The sequence below is a fragment of the Ostrea edulis genome, chromosome 9 (assembly GCF_947568905.1).
Source record: "Ostrea edulis chromosome 9, xbOstEdul1.1, whole genome shotgun sequence".
Lineage (NCBI taxonomy): Eukaryota > Metazoa > Mollusca > Bivalvia > Ostreida > Ostreidae > Ostrea > Ostrea edulis.
In genome coordinates this window covers 40,599,237-40,621,861 of record NC_079172.1, presented here as the reverse complement: position 1 = coordinate 40,621,861, position 22,625 = coordinate 40,599,237, and the positions used below count along the sequence as shown (strand labels likewise).

The 22,625-nt window shown below is 35.5% G+C and overlaps 1 protein-coding gene across 20 annotated transcripts in view; it reads right to left on the bottom strand.

The window, feature by feature from the left end:
- Window positions 1-22,625, bottom strand: part of LOC125658259 (cilia- and flagella-associated protein 46-like) — a 67,214-nt gene that overhangs the window by 12,231 nt on the left and 32,358 nt on the right. For 15 of the 20 annotated variants that reach the window (XM_056149197.1, XM_056149203.1, XM_056149205.1 and 12 more), the window contains 29 exons: window positions 22,084-22,249; window positions 21,835-21,864; window positions 20,474-20,506; window positions 17,678-17,884; window positions 14,663-14,832; window positions 14,020-14,235; window positions 13,743-13,811; window positions 12,644-12,792; window positions 12,201-12,299; window positions 11,461-11,623; window positions 10,727-10,819; window positions 10,563-10,616; window positions 10,071-10,178; window positions 9,613-9,711; window positions 9,199-9,305; window positions 8,425-8,515; window positions 7,610-7,834; window positions 6,714-6,860; window positions 6,295-6,368; window positions 6,016-6,094; window positions 5,063-5,149; window positions 4,835-4,939; window positions 3,419-3,508; window positions 3,193-3,282; window positions 2,287-2,469; window positions 1,889-1,986; window positions 1,606-1,697; window positions 971-1,161; window positions 322-443 (listed from right to left, as the gene is read on the bottom strand). In XM_056149197.1, coding sequence (XP_056005172.1) covers window positions 322-443; window positions 971-1,161; window positions 1,606-1,697; window positions 1,889-1,986; window positions 2,287-2,469; window positions 3,193-3,282; window positions 3,419-3,508; window positions 4,835-4,939; window positions 5,063-5,149; window positions 6,016-6,094; window positions 6,295-6,368; window positions 6,714-6,860; window positions 7,610-7,834; window positions 8,425-8,515; window positions 9,199-9,305; window positions 9,613-9,711; window positions 10,071-10,178; window positions 10,563-10,616; window positions 10,727-10,819; window positions 11,461-11,623; window positions 12,201-12,299; window positions 12,644-12,792; window positions 13,743-13,811; window positions 14,020-14,235; window positions 14,663-14,832; window positions 17,678-17,884; window positions 20,474-20,506; window positions 21,835-21,864; window positions 22,084-22,249 — 3,437 coding nt within the window. Of the gene's footprint in view, window positions 1-321; window positions 444-970; window positions 1,162-1,605; window positions 1,698-1,888; window positions 1,987-2,286; window positions 2,470-3,192; window positions 3,283-3,418; window positions 3,509-4,834; window positions 4,940-5,062; window positions 5,150-6,015; window positions 6,095-6,294; window positions 6,369-6,713; window positions 6,861-7,609; window positions 7,835-8,424; window positions 8,516-9,198; window positions 9,306-9,612; window positions 9,712-10,070; window positions 10,179-10,562; window positions 10,617-10,726; window positions 10,820-11,460; window positions 11,624-11,944; window positions 11,979-12,200; window positions 12,300-12,643; window positions 12,793-13,742; window positions 13,812-14,019; window positions 14,236-14,662; window positions 14,833-17,677; window positions 17,885-20,473; window positions 20,507-21,834; window positions 21,865-22,083; window positions 22,250-22,625 lie in introns of all 20 variants that reach the window. The other 5 variants (XM_056149196.1, XM_056149208.1, XM_056149201.1 and 2 more) reach the window with 3 other exon arrangements.

Genomic DNA, 22,625 nt, shown 5'->3' with positions numbered 1-22,625 from the left:
AGCTAAAAATGATTGAATCAGAATTTCCTGGGAATATGCACATCTACACAGTGTGTCCTTATTAACTAAAAAGTCTACGAAATTCTGTTGAGCTGTTTCAGAGAAGTTGTGCTGACAAAGAAAAGGGACTGACGGAGGGGTCAAAAACATTATACCTTTGCAACTTTGTTGTGTGGGGTATAAATGTGTGAAGAATAAAAGCCGAGATGTGTGAGATTTGAAGGATGTAAAGAATTTAAGCCGTGATGTAAAGAATATCAGTTTAGATGTGAAGCTGAGATATGAGGAATATAAGCTGAGACATTAAGGGCTGACACTTACGTCAGAATTCCCATGAGCTGAGATGTGAGGGGCTTGAGATAAGCCTCCATGTCCTTTAGGAGTTTTCTGAATTCTTCCTGAAGTCTGGCTTCTTCCTCTTGATCTTCCTCATCATGATGGTGCTAAACAAATTCAGAAGTACTGATCAAAGACATTGTTGACAAGAACAGGTCTGTTGAGAATGGGATGAAGGAAGGCCACTGAACTCATGTTGTAGGACACATTATTCTTCAACAAATTTTGTCTGATTTTCAATGAGAATCTGTGAATTTTTTAAATTTCTAGGAGAGAAGGGGAAGGGGAGGGTGTGTGCGTGTCAAATCCTGCTGTAGTAAAATGTAAATATATCAGGCATATTGCAACATCAGAATTTGTGAACAATTTACAAATAACTTAAAAATTTGTTAGTGCAAAATCGTTTTGTGATCAGTAACTCAGAAATTGTGTAAATGACTGAATTTTTTGCATAAAAAATTAAGAGTTATACTTGCACCAGTTGGCTTCTTTTATAAGTTTTAATAACCGTGAATTATATTTTCACGATGACTTTGAAATAGTGAAAATTTGATTCGCGTAAATTTAATACGCTATTTTAGGTTCTGATTCGCGGAAAAAACCTGATATACAGTATGGCTCAACTTTCTCCAACCTGTGTCTGTTTCTTGAGACTTTCGTCCAGATTTTCCAACATTTTCTGCCTCATCATGGCCTGGGATCGCTGATACTCCTGCTTCAATAGAAGTGTTTGGACGTTCTGGTGGTGCTCCTCAAACTTCGTCAGGAGCTCATCCAACAGCTGAGGGCTGGTCTCTGCCCCAAACACCTTAGCCCGACTGTGTGCTGCAAGTTCATGTAAATAATCAGTACATAAAACATCTTAGCCTGACTGTGTGCTGCAAGATCATGTCAATAATCAGTACATAAAACATCTTAGCCTGACTGTGTGCTGCAATGTCGTCCTCATAATCAGTGCATATATTTTTTGATATAATAGTGTATTACTGAAGTTGAATGTTTTATTTAGCAAAGTATAGGTTTTTTGCTAACATCCAGAACCTTTGGGTAATCAAACAGAAATTAGAAATCACCGAATTTTCATTAGAAATTAGAGATCACCGAATTTTCATTAGAAATAACAGAATTTTTATTACAAATTAGAAATCACTAAATTTTCATTAGAGATCACCGAATTTTCATTAGAAAATAGAAATCACAAAATTTTCATTAGAAAATAGAAATCACAAAATTTTCATTAGAAAATAGAAATCACAGAATTAGGATTACTTGGTGCGGCTTGTTGCTTGGGATTTTTACCACCTCCACCTCCCAGAGCTGTATTCTTAGGTCTATCCAAAACAGCCCCATACAAAAAGGACCTAAAACAAAAGTGTTGTATAAACTCAGTATCTGTCACAAGTTATGAAAATTAGTTGCCCAAATTGTTTCTTATATCTAATCATTAAACCTTTCACAATTAATTAAATGAGAAAAGTGCATTATTAATACATATTTCTATCTATTTTTTACTGTACAAAATATTATCATGTGTACTTCCTAAAACACTTACCTGTCTGGAGAATGCTGGAGAATAATAAAGTTGAAGTGAGGTGGAAGATCCTTGAGGAGTTCCAAATGATTGGTTTGGACCTCCAAATTTTTCCAGGCCTGTAGAAAAATAAAAATCCCCATTAGATATGCATTTACAGATCAAAAATTCTTCAATTGCCCACTAATTATTTCCATCATTTACAATCTTGCTATCAAACCTGGGACCCTGCATAGCTAGTCAGTAGTCAGGTGCACTAACCACTGAACCATCCACGAGATTCACAGTCCAAATTACAACAGATGATTCGTTTAATAGAACTGAACTATCCAGATAAACTACGTTTTTGAAAAAAAAAAATCTGCCAAATATTCCTAAAGCCAAAATGATTGGATACATGGCATTTAATGATGGCCTACCTGCCAGTTCTTCTCCAGAGACTGTGTGACCGTGTTCATCATGCCGCTGACGGAAAGGTTCAGACCGACTTCTCTGTCCATCATGGCTTTCCTCTGGTGCAGTAGTGCAGCCAAGCGTGATGTACAGGGGTCCATTTGGGCTTGGTTCAACAGTTTCTCCAGCTCATTGGATGCGGAGCAACTCTGCAGAGAAGAAATTCATTATAATTTTCATCTGGTTTGGATTTCTCCAAAAATATAAAAATTAAGTTTGAGCTTTCTTCTATATGACCTGTGAAAATTTGAGTGAAATCGCAGACTTAAGCCCAAGTTTCAACTCTTTTTGAGAAATCCAGGCACGGATTCAAATTTTACGGACTATCGGTAAATCTAGAAAAGTAATTTCCTCTTAAAAAATCTAAAGGAATATTGAGATATTGCTTTCTCACAATATAGTTTGATTGTCCATTCTACATTTGTATGTTGCAGAGAGAAATATGTTTTTTAATGGTATATACAAGCTCAACAAAAATTTTATCTATCTAACAAATAAGGACAAATTTACTTGGTTGATGATTAATGAAGACAAACCAGTAATTGTCAAATTGAGTGAATATTTAGTGCAAACTTTCAGAAAAAGAAGTGATGCTTTAAAACTGCAAAAATCATTATAGTTTATTATTCATATATTGGTATAATACTGATACTGTCCATTTACTTGTATATATACATGATTAGCAATTCATATATGTATGTACTTGTTTCCCCAACATGCTGCATCCACATGCAGTTTGCAGTCTATGTAACCTGTAGTTAATGTTGTAAACTTTCTTTCTTTTGAATTTCCTTCTTTATAAACTGTCTTACTGTTATGCCCTCTGGGCCCAAAATTGGAATAAACTTATCTTATCTTATCTTATAGTTTACCTGGTATAAAGCTAGGAAGAGACTGGCTGACTGAGGGTCGTATTGTCCACAACATTCTACCAACTCCAAAGATATGCTGCCAGCAATGTCCTAAAAAAACCAAGAGATAACATATATGTATGGTCTTTGAAAAACAAAGTTTTGGTTGCTAAGTGTAGGAATACTGGCATTCGCTCGAGTTAATGCGCAAATATTACAAAGTACCCAAAGCAGTCCCATTACTTACACAGAAATGATTCTGTAACGCCACATTCAGTCCCTGCACAAGGCACTCTGAAGCTTGAGCCAAATAGTGATGACATATATCATCATGTTTCTGGAAAACAGTAAAATACATAGTTCTCATCAATTCATGACTGGAAAACAGTAAAATGCATAGTGTACTGTTCCTGTCAATACAATAATGAAAAAACTGTTAATGTTTTGTCTGTTGCTATGGCAACCATAACACAGTCAATGCGAAACACTTTTCGGTACTGTAAACCCCCTTTTAGTCATGTCTGCTTTTATATGTAAAATGCTGAGGAGAAACACCTTTACGAAGAGTGAGCTTACGCGGAAAGAAAACGTCTACAGTGGATCATGATGACAAAATTCACAAAATGGGATGTTCATGAATTACACCTTATCAGCAGAATCTTAAAGAAAATCTACTTTTGACATTATTAGGTTATCGAGATTGTTAAAAGGGAATGATATAACAAGTCATACCATTAGCAGAAATTAAGAGTTATCTTTTTTTGACAGTTGTGATCTGACTTTCTCTTTAAATAGTATTAATGACTGATATTTCACATATTAGGATTATAATTACTTGTGTTTTTTCATATTTGCACATTGTTCAATGCAACTGCATTTTTTAGAAGTCAGTTGCATGGCGATTTTAATTGATTACCTGAAGAACCATTGGACAATAATTATGATGTGGTAAAGAAATTCGTTAATAGAACGGACATTTCCATTAAATTCTAATCGAAAATCAAATGAATCTTTAAATTCCTCCTGAAACATACCTAATGTATAAGCACCTGAAATTCATATTCACCTGAATAAAATACTAATACACACACACAAATCAGCACTCTTTCAGTCTTACAGTAGCTCTATGGCAATTTTTGAAGTACATTTTAACATCAACTATAAATCAGTAGACTGAGTGTGCAATAATTCATTTTTATCGTTATAAAAAATAAAAGTTTACCATAATAAAAAATACATTGTCGCAAAGGTAAAGTGAACAGTTAACCATGAACTATTGATCTCGAGACTCAGGCACTCATATCCAAACTATAAAGCATGGTTTTAATTGTCATCACTACAATTTATATCACATATCAAACAATTGGATTATTCATTTAACTTTGAAACTCTATACATAGTACATATCGTAATTTTTTCATGTTTGGAATCAGAGGGTTGCTAATATATTATCTTGCCTAAAAATGTATACCCTATGTTTTGAGAGAAAAAATTGCTAATTTTACCTCTTGCCAAAATAATCACTTTTACAGTATTTCTCAACTGAAAATGAAAATTAATGTATCTACGGTAAACACCATCCACTGACAATGTAATTTATAAATTTCTTAAAAAAGAAGAAGAAAAAAGAATTGACAAATATGCCCGTTCCTAGTGCCCCCACCTTGATTTTCTTGATCTGCTTGGTGTAGCGTAGGAATTGGTTGGACTCAGGATCCTCGCTCCGTTCTGAGCTCTGATCCTCTGGCTGTTCTATTCTGCTCAACTCCTAAATACACACAGTAATGAATTATGTCCTTTGTACTAATTTTCACAGTTGTATAATAGTGTTAAAATACCCCAAACAATTCCTACCCTGTCTTGTCTATTTCTTAAAATGTTACGAACTCACCATTTCATGCACCACCCACTGGGTGGGCGGGTCAGGACTAGCAAACAAGGCAAAGGCATGCAAACATTTTCCTACTCCACATAGAGCCTGTAGCAAGAAAGACAAATATATACATATCAAAATCCATTTTACTACTCCACATAGAGCCTGTAGCAAGAAAGACAAATATATAAATATCAAAATCCATTTTACTACTCCACATAGAGCCTGTAGCAAGAAAGATGAAAATATAAATAACCAATTTTTTCAAATAAGAGAACAGTTTCCATTGTGCATGTTCAGTAAATCACATATATTTTATAAGACTTAGTAAATCACATATATTTCATAAGACTCCAAAAATCATATTATATTTCGTAAGACTCCGTAAATTATTCATATTTTATAAGACTTTGTAAATCACTTTAATATTTCATAATACTCTGTAAATCACATATATTTCATAAGACTGTACATCACTTAATTCAAAATATTTCATAAGACTCCGTAAATCACTTATATATCATAAGACTTCATAAATCATGTATATTTCATAAAACTTCATAAATCACTTAAATATTTCATGACTTCATTTCCACAATTTCGCTTCGTTAGATTAATCAGTGGGATAAAAATTTCACAAATAGTTCAATTTGTTTATCATTATATAAAACTGTGCCTATCTTGTTGGGAATTTCTGATGACACCTATATTTCATTATCCTTTTCAGGTTTTTGTTCACGTAACTGAGATTTGTCAATAACTAAGTTTCTTGAGTTTTAAAATACATACACAAAACTTTATATGAAAATTTAGTTTTCACCCCATAGTAACCTAACAAAAATAATTTTCTTGTATCAAAATAAAAAGTTATATTTATCATGTAGGCCTATCAAATATTTAACGAATATGGCTGATTCTCTGAGACTGAAAATTCTATGTCTACTCTTTGCAATAATCATGCAGCTTCTTACCCTTGCCCTGAGTTTAGGAATGTGTCCAGAAATGTTGTGAGCAGAAACGTATTTCAGCAGAGCATCCTCGCCAATTACCCTTAATAAAAGAAAAATTCATATTTTGTACAAAACAATTCTACAATCTATATTTTGTACAAAACAATTCTACAATCTATATTTTGTACAAAACAATTCTACAATCTATGACTGAATATTTGTTCTACAATCTATGACTGAATATTTGTTCTACAATCTGTGATTGAATATTTGTTGACACTGGTACAGAATTCTACTTACTTAGTAACATCCAACCATTCTTTTTCCATGTGAGAATAATATTGTGGTGTTGTTCTTATAAAGTCTTCCACCATCTTAAATGTAGAAGAAACATATTAATTTTACTACTTGTAAAAATTACACACAGAATGTATCAAATACATTAATTTTGTGGACTGGATTTCAATAAAATCTAGCTTTCTACAAATTTCTGTTAGGATTAGGAGGGTGTGTGTGTGTGTGTGTGTGTGTGTGTGTGTGTGTGTGTGGATCCTTCACTGTATTAGGATTCAGGCGGTTGTACGTGGGATGATTCCTTTGGTGTATTAGGATTCGGGGTTGGGAGTGTGTGCAAATTCCTTCAGTGAATTAGGATTCGGAATTGAGTGTGTGTAGATTCCTTCAGTGTGTCTGCTATGTTACACTGTTTTGACTGTTACCTTGACAACGGATCCTTTCCTCAGGTCCTCCAGCTGCTGAGTTCGAGTTTCCTTGGCATGAACTCGGAACATCTCGAGCATGACATCACCACATGAAATGTACATGTCTGCTAACTCACGCTGGATAGGTAAGCTCACGTTGCGCACCTAAATAAACAGGAAATGGAGAAAAAATTACAAATCTAACAAAATTTAAGTGATCCCTTTATTTTATGTCCTATGCTTTGAATACTAGTAAATGAATGTACACTATAAAAATCAGATTTAAATCTTTTACATAGGCATGGAGTGATAAATAAGCACATGTACAAGGTATTTCAAATGTGATTGTAAAATGTACTAGGTCAAGTATTTGAAAAGTGTTTGTAAAATGGATTAGTCAAGGTATTTGAAAAAGTGATTGTAAAATGTACTTGGTCAAAGTATTCGAAAAGTGATTGTAAAATCTACAAGGTACATGCATTATAAAAGTATTTGTAAAATGTACAAGGTATTTCAAAGTGCTTGCAAAAAGTACCACTTTTCAAAATGTCTAAAACTTGTATGAAGACATAATTATTCCAAGGTTATATCTCTATCAAATTGTATGTAGATTTTCCACCACGGTGACCTTTAAAGGACGAGTGTACTTCCCCCCCAAAGACTTTACTGACAACTTACTTCCAGTAGTGACTTACTTCCTGTAGTGATTTCCTTCTTGTTGTGACTTCCTTCTTGATACGACTTACTTCTTGTAGTGACTTACTTCCTGTAGTGACTTACTTATCTTCCTGTAGTGACTTACTTCCTGTTGTGACTTACTTATCTTCCTGTAGTGACTTACTTCCTGTAGTGACATACTTCCTGTAGTGACTTACTTATCTTCCTGTAGTGACTTACTTCCTGTTGTGACTTACTTCCTGTAGTGAAGTGAGGGTCAATGTGTCCCTGAATGCCTCCTCAGCCAAACTGACCCCCTCCTTCAGCACCATCATGGATTGCATATAATATGTATGAATAATCTCCTTCTCCAGTGAATGCCTGGCCATGTTACACAACACCAGTGCGTGGTCCTTCATCACGGGCAACACCTCCCTCTTATAACCTAGCTTAATCAGTTTCTCTATTGAGGATTCAAATTTCTGTAAATGAAAAAAACATACATGTAGGTACTTTCGATAATAATCTATTATCTAATCTTTGTTCAGTATGGAGATCAAAGAGAAATAAGACAGTGTGTTGTTCTTGTGCAACATTAAACAGAAGAAATGTAGATGAGTGTTTCTCATCATTATTGACATTGGATGTACGCAAGGAGGTATGGTGGTCAGATACAGAAACATTTATCAAAATTGTCTTTTTTTTTTGGTAAGAGCATCTATAGCGGTTGTTTGCTTGGGTATTCTTGGGATTGTTATTGACATTGGTTGTTTGTGAGAGAATATGGTGGCTGCCTGCTTGGGTATTTTCTGAGATTGTTATCGACTTTGATTGAATGTTATCTGAAGGACATAGTGGTTGCCCATTCGGGCATTTTCGGGATCATTATCGACAGTGATTATATGTAAAAGGGTATTGTCTGGAATCGTTTCATATCGACATTAGTTGTACGGTAGCTGCCCATGCAAGTGTTTTCTGGGCATTTTGGCTTCCTCTCACACTAATGGTCCCCTCACATTAACATCTGTGAAAAGTCAACTATAAAGTGATTTTAATTTTTATCAATTTTTACCTCACATGCTGACAGCATTTTCGTCATGACTTTGGGATCATTGATGTCTTTCCCACCACTGAGGATCACCTGGGTCTGTACACTGGCTAATCTGAAAATTTAGTCAGATCACTTTAATTAAAAGTGTCTTGCATTTCAAAATTGACTAGAAATGATATCCTTTTCACTTAAACCTAATAAATATTCCAAAACCTCACCAAATCAATATGCAATGGTTTCTTTTTCCACATTAGAGAGGTTTTTGATTTTCTTTACGAGTTATTGATAAAATATTTTGCATGAATTACCTCCTATCACTTGTTTAGTTTTTCGTCTAAAGAACTTTATTTTTGCTTAAGTTTACAAGGTTTCCTTGATGTGAATATTTATCCATTGGAGAGGACAAACTGAATGCGACAATGACTTGTATTTCTTGCAGATAAAACCGACACAGCATGATCGAGGAAGTAAAGTCCCACGAACATCCAACAGGTACTGCAGACGTACTTTTTTCTGCGTGGGATTAACTTATGCTATATACACAGTTATAAATTTAAGGCGTAAAGTCTCAGCATACTTTAAAGTGCATAGTCTCAGCATACTTTAAAGTGCATTCACGACATACAATGGCAATCTAAGAAATCTGCGTAATTTTCTATCTCCGCAGTAATTGTTATTTCATGAAATTATGACCCTGTGGAAAAAAGTATGTTTACAGTGATTTGAAGTCAGATGGAGTTTTGAATGACCATTAAATGTTATGGCTGACATAATTGGCATCAGAGGTTCACTTACTTGGCCTCCATCATAGACAGGATGAAGACATTGATGCTAGTCCTGTTCGGTCTTTCGTCAGCAATCCTGTGAAACTCATTGATGGTGTGAACAAGTATTCCCCGAGCCTGTTGTAAATGATTTGTTTCATATAATAATTACAACAAAAATCTCAGATCATGAACTGTTTATACAGCAAATCTTGTTTAATCAAGATCAATCTGGGTTTCATGCAATCCAAAATGTTGAGAAAATGATACACGTTTTGGCATCAATCTCTGAATTCCATTGGAAATACTCTGTATTCCCCGTGTTTTGTAATTTGTTGATTGTTTTAGGTACGTGATGTATCAGAGTTGTCTTGATTTGATAAATTTACAAACTACCCACTTGCTCTTTTTCTTCTTATCTTAATGAACTACACTTTTAACTTACAATCCTCTGTCTTCTTCTGTTCTCATAGTCCTTCAATGTGGCCTCCACCATTAACATACTAGTCTTGTACCAGAACATCTCATCTCCATTAAAGGTACCCTGTAAAGAATAATGTACAGTTGAACTTAGGTACCTCAAACATTGATATCTCCAATACCCTGGATATGTCGAAGTGAGTTGGAAGCCCCAACTACATTTTCTTTATGCATCTTAACCTCAACATCTCGAACCCTCAGATATCTCTAAGTTTTTCTCTCGGCCCCATAAAGTTTGACTGCATGTATAAATCTTACGGCAAGATCCTTATAATAATGATAACAGGAAATAAATACTGTCTGTCGCTGCACGAATATATTCTTAGTATTCGTTATGCATACTTTTCATTTGGTGCTGCCGAGGTATATAAGGGACGTTAACCGAGGCTCTAACTTGTTGGAGTAAGTATTTTTTATACATACCTGTGCCTCCAGAGCCAGATTAAAAGCCTGCTTGTACTGAGCCTCCTCCAGTGACAACTGTCCCAGGAGATACAGGATTCGTCCTCGTAAAACATTGTCTTCAAATGCCTGAAACATGTCACAATACTTAATACACACTCCATCAAAATTAAAATCTTAAAGTCTCCTCATGGTACAAGATACGAAAAATGGATTAATTCGACCCTAACTGTGGAGTCGACAGTAAAGTGATAGCGGACAGTAAGTTGTCAACCCTGATGTTGGAGTTGACCCTGATTATGGGGTCAACATTGACAGTGGTGTCAACACCAACGATAGAGTTAACATTGATGATGGAGTAAACATTTTAGGTCAACATTGATGAATAGAGTTAACATTGACAATAGAGTTTTTATTGATGATGGAGTTAACATTGATGATGGAGTCAACACTGACAAACGACTCAACATTGACAATGAAGGAGTGGACACTTATGGTGGTAATAGTGCTTACCAGAGCTGCATTGTTGGCTTCATTCAGGAATTCTCTGGCACTCTGGTAGTGACACTGTAAATTCAAAATAACCATCACACGACATACCAGGCAAGCTCATAAAAGTTTTGAATGTACCTGTAGAAGTGTATGTGAAGAGAATGGTTCCTGAGACAATGTTATACCTGTCTAATCAGCAGCTCAGCAGTGTCTGTCCACACGTCTCTGTAGGTGATGTTTCCCAGAGTTTTACCCAGATGAGATTGTATTGTCTCCTCCTAAAGTGAAATCATGAAACAGTGTCAAGTTTTTCATTCCTTCCATAATCAACATTTTTCAGAGTTTATACCTCTAATTTCCATCTGAAATTTTCCAAGTTTTAACTCGTACATCAGTATTTGTTTACAATATTCCGGAATTAACTCCAACACCTCAATATTTGTTTTAATTACCATATTCCTCTGGGGAAAAAAAAAAGGACCCATTCACTTCTCATAGAACTTGATACAAATCTTCTATTTTACTGTATTGACTTAAGACAAAATGTCCACAAGATTAAAATATAAAATAGCTAAAAATACACAAGATCTAACTGATTTTATAGGTCATATCAGTACTTCTTTACAACAGACAGTGATTTGCAGTGAATCAAATCCTTAACTTTAAATGTCATTTCTTGACTTTAAGCAATAATTTCTCATTCAACAATTTATTCAAACACATATAAATCTTTCTTTTGATGGGAAAAAAGTCAACCTTTTTTGATGGGAAAAAAGTCAACCTTGAATTCAGTCAATCACATAACACCTACCCATTAAATATTGCTTCCCTACTTTAGGTCAACAATTTCTGGTGTAAATCTATGACATTTATTCATGGATTACTTGTTACAGAGTTCAATCCAGCTTGACCTAGTTACCTTGTTCTCAATGACAGAAACCCCGCCTTTGTTGGTCGCTCTCCTGGTCAGCTGACTTCCCTTGCTCTCCTCGGCTAGTTTGGCCAATGACTCCTTGACCCTTGCTTCTTCTCGGGCCACCTGAATCTGTTTCTCTTGCCAAAGGGCTATTTCATCTCTTGACCTTAAAAATAAAGAAATACACTATTTAATTACTTGATCCTTTAATTCACATACAGGTAGTTAGGGTACAAAAGGGTCATCATTCTGTAAATGTACCCATACAAAATTAATGTAAACAGGTAAGATAACATTTAAAGACAAATTGTCTCTCTACTCTCATGTATATTACAGGAGAAGAGTATGCATAGAAATGAATTTTTACTTCAACAGTTGGAAAGTTCTAAAACATACTTATCCCTTTGTTCACTGCCTACTTACAGTGCCTGGTGTTCTTAATTCAGTACCACATAACCTGCTAATTTCTCATGGTAATTGTACTTACAGTGCCTGGTGTTCCTCATTTAGTACCACAGGACCTGCTAATTTCTCATGGTAATTATACTTACACTGCCTGGTGTTCTTAATTCAGTACCACATAACCTGCTAATTTCTCATGGTAATTGTACTTACAGTGCCTGGTGTTCCTCGTTTAGTACCACAGGACCTGCTAATTTCTCATGGTAATTGTACTTACACTGCCTGGTGTTCTTAATTCAGTACCACATAACCTGCTAATTTCTCATGGTAATTGTACTTACAGTGCCTGGTGTTCCTCGTTTAGTACCACAGGACCTGCTAATTTCTCATGGTAATTATATCCGTTCTTCAAGTTCAATTCCAAACATACTTCAGCTGCCCTGTGAAGAAGAAATGGATAAAATTTCCAGGACTATCCTAAGACTTAATATCACTTCATAATCATCAATGTAAACACAATGTAACAAAATGGTACTATTAACATTACCACTTTCAGTGAACAAGGAGTTGGAAGGGTTCATGAACTTTGAATGAACAAGAACAGGAGGAGTTCTGAACAACCACTGGGAAAGTTCACTTACTAAGTAGAATGAACAAGGATTTAGAGGGGTACACTTTCTTAGAATGAACAAGGATTTAGAGGGGTACACTTTCTTAGAATGAACAAGGATTTAGAGGGGTACATTTTCTTACAATGAACAAGGAAATGGAGGGGTTCACTTACTTAGAATGAACAAGAACATGGAGGGGTTCACTTTTCAGTAAGTCTCTAGACATCAAATCTTCAAATGCTAAGATTGGCAGTGTCAGGTGATTGTAGCCAACATCCCGCAGACACTCCACCAGAGTGTCCAGGTAGTGCAGGGTCAGCATCTGTACACAACAACATATAACATCAAAGTACTTGTAGTACACAAGGACATCATCAAAGTACTGGTAGTACACAAAGACAAATAACATCTAAGTACTGGTAGTACACAACAACATATATCATCAAAGTGCTGGTAGTACACAAGGACATAATAATAATATCAAAGTGTGGTAGCACACAAGGACACACGTCATCAAAGTACTGGTAGCACACAAGGACATAATCAAAGTGTGGTAGCACACAAGGACACACGTCATCAAAGTGCTGGAAGCACACAAGGACACATGTCATCAAAGTGCTGGTAGCACACAAGGACAAATAACATGAAAGTACAAGGACATATATATAATCAAAGTACTGGTAGTACACAAGGACACACATCATCAAAGTACTGGTAGTACACAAGGACATTTATAATCAAAGTACTGGTAGTACACAAGGACATATATCATCAAAGTACTGGTAATATGACAAGTAGGTCAGTTTATTATACAGTAAGCCCCTTATCAATTATTCATGTGGTAAATTGTTGACAAGGGAATGTGTTCTTCAGGTAAAAAAGTTTGTCAAGGAGTACAAGAATTTCTACATTAACTTTAAAAATTGTTTACTGGTGGGAAGAAAACTTACTAGTTTTTGAATAGTATGATAGTTTAATGGTGGGAAGAAAACTTACTAGTTTCTGAATGATATGATAGTTTACTGGTGTAAAAAAAACTTACTAGTTTCTGAATGATATGATAGTTTGCTGGTGTAAAGAAAACTTACTAGTTTCTGAATGGTATGATAGTTTACTGGTGTAAAGAAAACTTACTAGTTTCTGAATGATATGATAGTTTACTGGTGTATAGAAAACTTACTAGTTTCTGAATGGTATGATAGTTTACTGGTGGGAAGAAAACTTACTAGTTTCTGAATGGTATGATAGTTTACTGGTGGGAAGAAAACTTACTGGTTTCTGAATGGTATGGGAATTAATTCCTGTCACCTTCATCATGTCATGGTGGAACGCTTCAATAACCTGTCAATAAAACAATTCATTTAACAGGGATCATATTGCCTAAAACATGAAGTTCACTGAAATAAAAAGCACATAAATTTACATAATATAATGGCTTCTGTTAACCCATATACTTGTTGTGATATCTTTTTAATTATGATGACCACAAGCGCTGAAAATCTATGCACATATATTCTACTACAATAGCAGCAAAATCTGCATTACGAACCTCGTCAGGTAGGTCGTACTGTGCCCATTCCTCCACGATTGTGGGTAGAACGTCCAGTGGGCCCTTCCTCTTTGGCTTCTCTTTCACTGCATCCTTCTTTTCATCCTTCCCACCCTTGCCTTTACCCTTGGCTGAGGCAGCATTTTTGTCATCCGCTGCCGCTGGGGGATTTTTGGCAATTTCCTTCATGACCGGACCAGAAATCAGAACTGTAATCTGAAAAATAAATAAAAATTGTAATCCTGGGCACAAGGTCAGTTTCATGTTAAAGATTTCTCCTTATACATGTAACAAATGAAATACAATAAAAGATTTCCTCTTGTACATGTAACCAATGGAATACAGCTTAAGATTTTCCCTTGTGCTTATAACTAATGGGATAAAGTAGGCCAAAATTGGTTAATGAAACAATGTTTTTGAGGAAATAAATTTAGCCAGACCATGAATTTATATTGTTGTACTTAAATGTGTTTTTTATTGTCCAGGCAGACCAGTAGGAAGCTATTTTCAGGGTGAGGGAAGGACTATTTTCATACAGATAATCAATGTAAGTAAGTGTAATCTTGTATATAAATTCTAAGGAATATATGAAAAAAGATAACCTTAACCCCCTTTTCACAAGCCTAACAGTTACTAGACGAACCTGCCAGAGCCTTATAAGATATGCATGGGCCTGTAGGAGATAGTCCTTGTAGTCTGGAGAGGATCGACCAGCTAACTCCGCCAGCAGTACATGGGCTCTAAATAGCCCATCAATCTGTTTGACATCATCCAGATCATTGATAGTAAGGGAAGGGTTGTTAGGCAACACACCTGTTATTGAATAAAAGATCAGAATATCATTAAGTCATTCTAATACAACGATGCTTGTTTCTGCTTATCAATATTGTAAGTGTTTGGTAAATCAGTGAAAATCTTTCATGTACACTATCACCACACCGCTCAAGATATTCCTATTTCAGACAAAATATCTTAAAGAACATAAGCAAAACAAGAGGTACTGTGAGCAATGCTCACTAAGAATACCCCCCGCTTACCCCAATCTCCCAAAGGGTGTTGGTAATAGGTATAAACTACCTCTTTTCTGAGTGTAAAAAACAAATGGCATGACAAACCGAACCATATTGCTACTTCGATGTCCAGTGCGCGTGACCTTTGACCTTTTGACCCCAAAATCGAAAGGGAACATCTTCATCCCATGGGTAGTCCATATGTAAGATATAGTGACTGTAGGTGGAAAGGATAACGCTTTAGAGCCCGGAAACCATATTGCTACTTCGATGTTTAGTGTGCTTGACCTTTGACCTTTTGATCCCAAAATCGATAGGGAACATCTTCATCCCATGGGTAGTCCATATGTATGATATGGTGACTGTAGGTGGAAAGGATAACGCTTTAAAGCCCGGAAACCATATTGCTACTTCGATATCCAGTGCACTTGACCTTTGACCTTTTGACCCCAAAATCGATAGGGAACATCTTCATCCCATGGGTAGTCCATATGTATGATATGGTGACTGTAGGTGGAAAGGATAATGCTTTAAAGCCCGGAAACTATATTGCTACTTCGATGTCCAGTGCGCGTGACCTTTTGACCCCAAAATCGATAGGGAACATCTTCATCCCATGGGTAGTCCATATGTATGATATGGTGACGGTAGGTGGTAAGGATAACGCTTTAGAGCCCGGAAACCATATTGCTACTTCGATGTCCAGTGCGCTTGACCTTTGACCTTTTGACCCCAAAATCGATAGGGAACATCTTCATCCCATGGGTAGTCCATATGTATGATATGGTGACGGAAGGTGGTAAGGATAATGCTTTAGAGCCCGGAAACCATATTGCTACTTCGATGTCCAGTGCGTCTACAGACAGACGGACGGACGGACGGACGGACAGACGGACAGACAGACGGACAACCCGATTCCAGAATACCCCCCCACAACTTGTTGCGGGGGGTATAACTATTTGGAAATGGTATGGGTACAGTATTTACTTTGTTAAATACTTACAGTTCTAAGTGAAAACACTTATCTTAACATATTTCTAAATACCAAATGAAATCCATAGAAATACATGTGGTACTGAACTGAGAGTAAACAAATGGTGACTATTCAACCAACTAGAGATTGTTTTTTTATGAAAAACAAATGTCTCCCCAGCTCCCCAAATTGAAAGTGCTCAAAATGAACCTCCTCCCCTTATTGTACTGCATGATATGGAGGAGAAAGAATGAGCAGGAACATAGCCATTATGAACTCTGATAAGCCACATAGGAGAAGTGTTCACAAACTAGTTTACACCCTCCATCCCTCAGATCTACTATAACTTTAAGGATAACAATTGGATCCTCCTGTCCCTACAATATGCACATCTGCAAATGGCATTGAACTATTGTACAAAAATGTCAAGTCTATCCGATAAGCCATACAGGAGGAGAGGCGTTCACAAGCTATTTTAACACCCTCCACTATAACTTTATGGAAAATAATTGGATCCTCCTGTCCCAACAATATGTGTATCTAACAATGGCAATGAAGCATTTTACAAAGTTTCAAATCTATCTTATAAGCCATATTGGAGGAGAAGTGTTCACAAACTATTTTACATCCTCCATCCATCTTAGATGAACTATAACTTTAAGGAAAATAACTGGATCCTTCTGTCCTGACAATGTGCGCATCTGCAAATGCCATTGAAGTATTGTACAAAATGTCAAGTCTTTCAGATAAGCCATATAGAAGAAGCATTCACACACTATTCTAACACCCTCCACCTCTCTTTGATCCACTATATCTTTTAGGAAAATAATTGGATCCTCCTGTCCCAACAATATGTGTATCTAACAATGGCAATGAAGCATTTTACAAAGTTTCAAATCTATCTGATAAGCCATCTTGGAGGAAAAGTGTTCACAAGCTATTTTACATTCTCCACCCCTCTTAGATCAAGTATAACTTTTAGGAAAATAATTGGATCCTCCTGTCCTGACAATATGCACATCTACAAATGGCAATGAAGTACTGTACAAAGTTCAAAATTTATCTTATAAGCCATATTCGAGGAGAATTGTTCACAAGTTATTTTACATCCTCAACCCCTTTTAGATCCACTAACTTTTAGGAAAATAATTGGATCCTCCCATCCCACCAATATGCACATCTCCAAATGTTAATGAAGCACTGTACAAAGTTTCAAATCTATCAGATAAGCCATATAGGAGGAAAAGTGTTCACCAACTATTTTACATCCTCCACTCCTCTTAGATCCACTATAATGTTTAGGAAAATGATTGGATCCTCCTGTCCCAACAATATGACAATGAAGCATTGTACAAAGTTCCAAATCTATCAGATAAGCCATATAGGAGAAGTGTTCACAAACTATTTTACATCCTCCACCCCTCTTAGATCAACTATAACTTTAAGGAAAATAATTGGATCCTCCTGTCCTGACAATATGCACATCTACAAATGGCAATGAAGCATTGTACAAAGTTTCAAGTCTATCTGACAGGCCATATAGGAGGAGAAGCATTCACAAGATTTTGTGACAGACAGACGGATGGACGATAAGACGGACAAATGGACAGAAAGTACAAAAACAATATGTCTCCCCCTAAAAGAGGGGAGACATAACAAGAAAATTGACACTGACCAATCACAGCCTGTTTAGCAATAGGTATAATGCCCTCTGCCATGAGGTCACTGTCTGTTTCACTAGTCACACTCTTGCTGTCTGAGGCAGCATCTGAAGCCTTGTCCCCTGGGACAGGAGTTTTACTGACAGTGGGGGGTGGGGCTGGCTTGGTTTTGGCAGAGCTTCTCCCTGGTTTCTTCTTGTCTGCCTTTCCTTTTGCAGCTCCTGTAATGTCAACAGTTATATAAAGATACAAACAATCAAACTGTACATGCATTGATTTCCTGAAAACCATATGACAGAGTGCATATTTATGTGTTTTAGCATAAAAACCATCCTAAAGGAAATTTGATTACATAGCTTTGTTGTTACTTATTACATACTATTTCACCTTGAAACAACTGTTTGAATTAATACTTGATAAAATTGTATAAAAATTATTTCAGACCTTGTACACCAAAGAAACTGGTTGTTATTCAAACTTCCAATATCTAATTCTATCTGATAAAAGATGAAAATCGTGAGAAATGTGATTGGTAAATTGGGTAATGAATGAAAGAGAGAGCCTCACAATCTACCACACAGTGCTTAAGATACAGAGAATCAGGGTGTATGTAGTTTAGATGATAGGAGGGAAAAAATCTAATTCAATTTTCATGACAAATGTAATTAAACATAGGACCTACAACAAAAAATAAAAAAAACCCACACATATCAACTGTCATCAAACACAACAATATAGCTGAGAACCAACTCTGAGATCTCTAGAACAGATTATGAGATCTCTAGAACAGACTCTGAGATCTCTAGAACACACTCTGAGGTCTCTAGAACAGACTCTGAGATCTCTAGAACAGACACTGGGATCTCTAAAACAGACTCTGAGATCTTTAGAACAGACTCTGAGATCTCTAGAACACCCTGGGATCTCTAGAACAGCTCCAAGATCTCTAGAACACACTCTGAGATTCTCTAGAACCGACTCTGAGATCCCTAGAACCGACTCTGAGATCTCTACAACAGACTCTGAAATCCCTAGAACAGATTCTGAGATCTCTAGAACAAGTCTGAGATCTCTAGAACAGGTCTGAGATCTCTAGAACACACTCTAAGATCCTCTAGAACACACTCTGAGGTCTCTAGAACACACTCTGAGATCTCTAAAACAGATTATGAGATCTCTAGAACAAGTCTGAGATCTCTAGAACACACTCTGAGATCCTCTAGAATAGGTCTGAGATCTCTAGAACACACTCTGAGATCCTCTAAAACAGACTCTTAGATCTCTAGAACAGACCCCAAGATCTCTAGAACAGACTCTGAGATCTCTAGAACACACTCTAAGATCCTCTAGAACACACTCTGAGGTCTCTAGAACACACTCTGAGATCTCTAAAACAGACTCTTAGATCTCTAGAACAGACCCCAAGATCTCTAGAACAGACTCTGAGATCTCTAGAACAGACTCCGAGATCTCTAGAACAGACTCCGAGATCTCTAGAACAGACCCTGAGATCTCTAGAACACACTCTGAGATCCTCTACAACAGACTCTGAGATCTCTACAACAAACTCTGAGATCTCTACAACAGACTCTTAGATTTCAAGAACCAGTTTGAGATCTCTAGAACAGACTTGCAGACAAGTGGATGGCTCATTGTGCAGAAAAACAAAGTTTCACCCAGTAAATAGCAAAATGTAGTGCATGATTTTATCATCATCTCTTAATCAAGGAAAAACGTTTTTCACAGAACAGACTGTCATCGGAAGGAAAGCTGAAGCCAAAAAGAAAAAGAACACAGGAGTTAAAAAGCAGACTGGTGTGGACAACAGAGAGGGATAGGGTCAACTACATTGTGAAATAATCTGTCATACATTGCTTTTTTTCTTCCAATTTTATTAAAATTACACTATTTTCAAATAAAATTTATCAAATTATGAATGCTTGATTTGTTCCAACTTTTTATGTATATGACGTCATTAAACAAAATAAATTCCATATTCAATACTGGCTCATTATATATTGATTGCAAAATACCACTCAGCATTATACACATCGGTTACCATTAAATAAAATATTCGAAGATTGTGGCCAGAGATACATGTATACAATATATTATGCAATCATGGCATTGCAAATCATGCTTTAAGTTGATCTACACAGAAAAAAAAAGCATGGTGATTGATTTGATTGCAAACTGACTTATGGACATATTACAATCTAATGGTCATTCTGACAGGTATATACAGTAGAAAGATTCATTCTGGTACAAGGAGTTAGAAAAGAGAAGGCAGTCTTTTCCTCTGATATTTTTAAAACACAGCCTATACAATTATGTATTTAAGTCAAAAAGTCAGACTTATAGTAAATCACTTATATTAGGAGAACATTATTTTGGTAATCTTTGCAGGTTTGATAAGTGGGAAATAATTTTTGCTAATTAATGTTCATTTTGTTTAATACATACACTGTATGTAAATTCTAATTCCTTGAATTTGAATATAGCTAATCAATTACGAATTACAGTCAATTTCATCAAAATGTGTATTTAATTCCATCGAATTACAATTACTATTTAATGCCCAATCCCTGGCAACAAATTTCATAGAAATTGAAATTTCATATTTAACAATTGTTAACACATAATAAATACATGTATTAACTGCAAGATATGTATATTTCATAATGATTTATTCATCTTTTTTTAAACAGCAGAAAGTATTGTAGCACATCAGCATCACTAAAAGGTTTACTACAACAAAAACTTGAGTGCGAGGAGTGAAGAATGTGCATTACTTTGATTGACTTGTGTACCTTTGCCACGTTTCCCAGCCGACCCTTTCTTTGCTGTGTATAACAAAACAAAATAACATCATAACATCCAGTGTCACACACACACAGGTATACATCACATCATTATCTGTGTTCTGTCTTCATGCTACATGCAGACATGCTGCTGTTCTTATTGACAAATATTTTTTTCAATTATTTTAGATGAAAGAGCTGTATACTATAAGGTCTAAAATAGGCCCCTAAAAACAGGAAAATCTATTCCAAGAGATTGAAATTTTAAAAATGATGACTGCACATGTGCTTCTAACATATCAATACATGTTTTTAATATACAAATTTTGCAATTTGACATCTAAAAGTAACATTTCACGAGTTTGTCATTTTCTGATGAAAATAATCCATAATTTTGTCTATGAAAAAGAGAGTGCAATCGATAGCTTACTAAATTTTTCTATCAGAGGTGTGTCTTTGACTGACAAAAGTACCATTTAAAATGATGTTCACAACTCTACCCAGTATTTCCCTTAAAGAAAACACTAGTTTGTGAAAAATCAATTATTTTTTTTTTTTTTACCAAATCTTGTAAATCTTCAATAACAGGTTAATGAATGCAGACATGTAGATTTCTTTTCAAAAAATGATGTTTGTCACAAGATTGCAGACATACTATATCTCAATACTGTGGTAAGAATTAAGTTTAAAATTAAGGCTATGAAAATCTTAGGGGCCTAGATCAGCCCTTACCATGTACTTAAAGATTTGTTGAAATATGTAAATTTTTATTCAAAATAATATAAACACTTTAATCATGGCTGATGCAGCATAGCAGCTGGAGAATAGTCAGCAGTATGAAGCTTTCTAGCACTACAGCACTATGTATTACTTTGTTTGCTTTTATCGTTTCGTTTTACCCACAGTAATTGAACTCATACTTACGAAATTTACACTTCCTTTGCACATTTATAATTCTGATGAATTTGTGATGGAACTGGCATAATGTGGAATTCTTAGTGAGACACAAATTTAGCAATTTTCCTATTAAGATATATATTCAGCAAGAGCTAATTTTTGTGACTTTACAATTCCAAGAAAGATAACTGTTACTCCCAGTATGGAATAAATATTAGCAATATTTAATTTTAGCAATCTCAACACCCTCACTAATAATGCTAAAATTAAATCCTTGCTAAAAAATTCTACTTTAATGGTATGATGAAAATAAATGAAAATACTTGTTCATAGAAAATATTATATGATAAAGCTGTGAATTTTCTTAGAAATACTCAACAACCAAGCACACATTGCGAAATGAAGCAACCCTAATTCTGGCCCATCCCTTGTAGACTACATGATATATTGCATTGTTTTGATAAAGCACTTACGAGTAGATTTTGTATCAACTGAAGACAATGCTGTTGTAAGGAATGTAAAAAATCAGTAAAAAAAATCTAAATCCAGAGTGTTAACATTATGACTCTTTTCTATCATGTGATTTTTGTTAAAGCTCATTTTATGCTGTGTAGCCCTTTAAAAAACTTCTCACTATCTCTATGCTCTGTTTACAATGCTAAGTCTACCAATAAATTTCTGATTATAATACAAAAAATAATATATTCCCATCCTTCTCTGACCTGCTTCTGCTTCCTTCTTCAGGTCCGTTTCCGTTTTCATGTTAAGCATGATATCCACTGCCCATTCTAATTGGTCTATGGCATCCTGCAGGGGGAATTCATTAGAGTACAGCCATTGTCCAAACTCCAGCAAGTAGTCCACCTTAAGCCACTCATTGCTTGGACTCTACAATGGGGATTTAACAGATTTTTAACAGAATTTTTCTCCCCCATTTAAATAAAAACTTTACCTTCACAAAACTTGTCACAAGGCTCCCTGGAGCTTATGTTTCCTTGTTGTATTGACATGCTGACTTAAAATAAAGCTTATCTTATCTTAAAACTTGCCAACAAAAGTGGGTTGAATCTTTGAGGAAAATACTGAAGCATTTCATTCTTAATAGAGTAAAAGTGGGGTGGATATGTGATGAAAAACTTTATAAATTACAAAGCATAAAAAGCCAATGTCAACTTCGAAGAAACATAATTATTAATGGATTTACATATGTTGGCAACATGATATACTGAAGGTAAATTCTCACACAAACTACAAAAACTTTCTT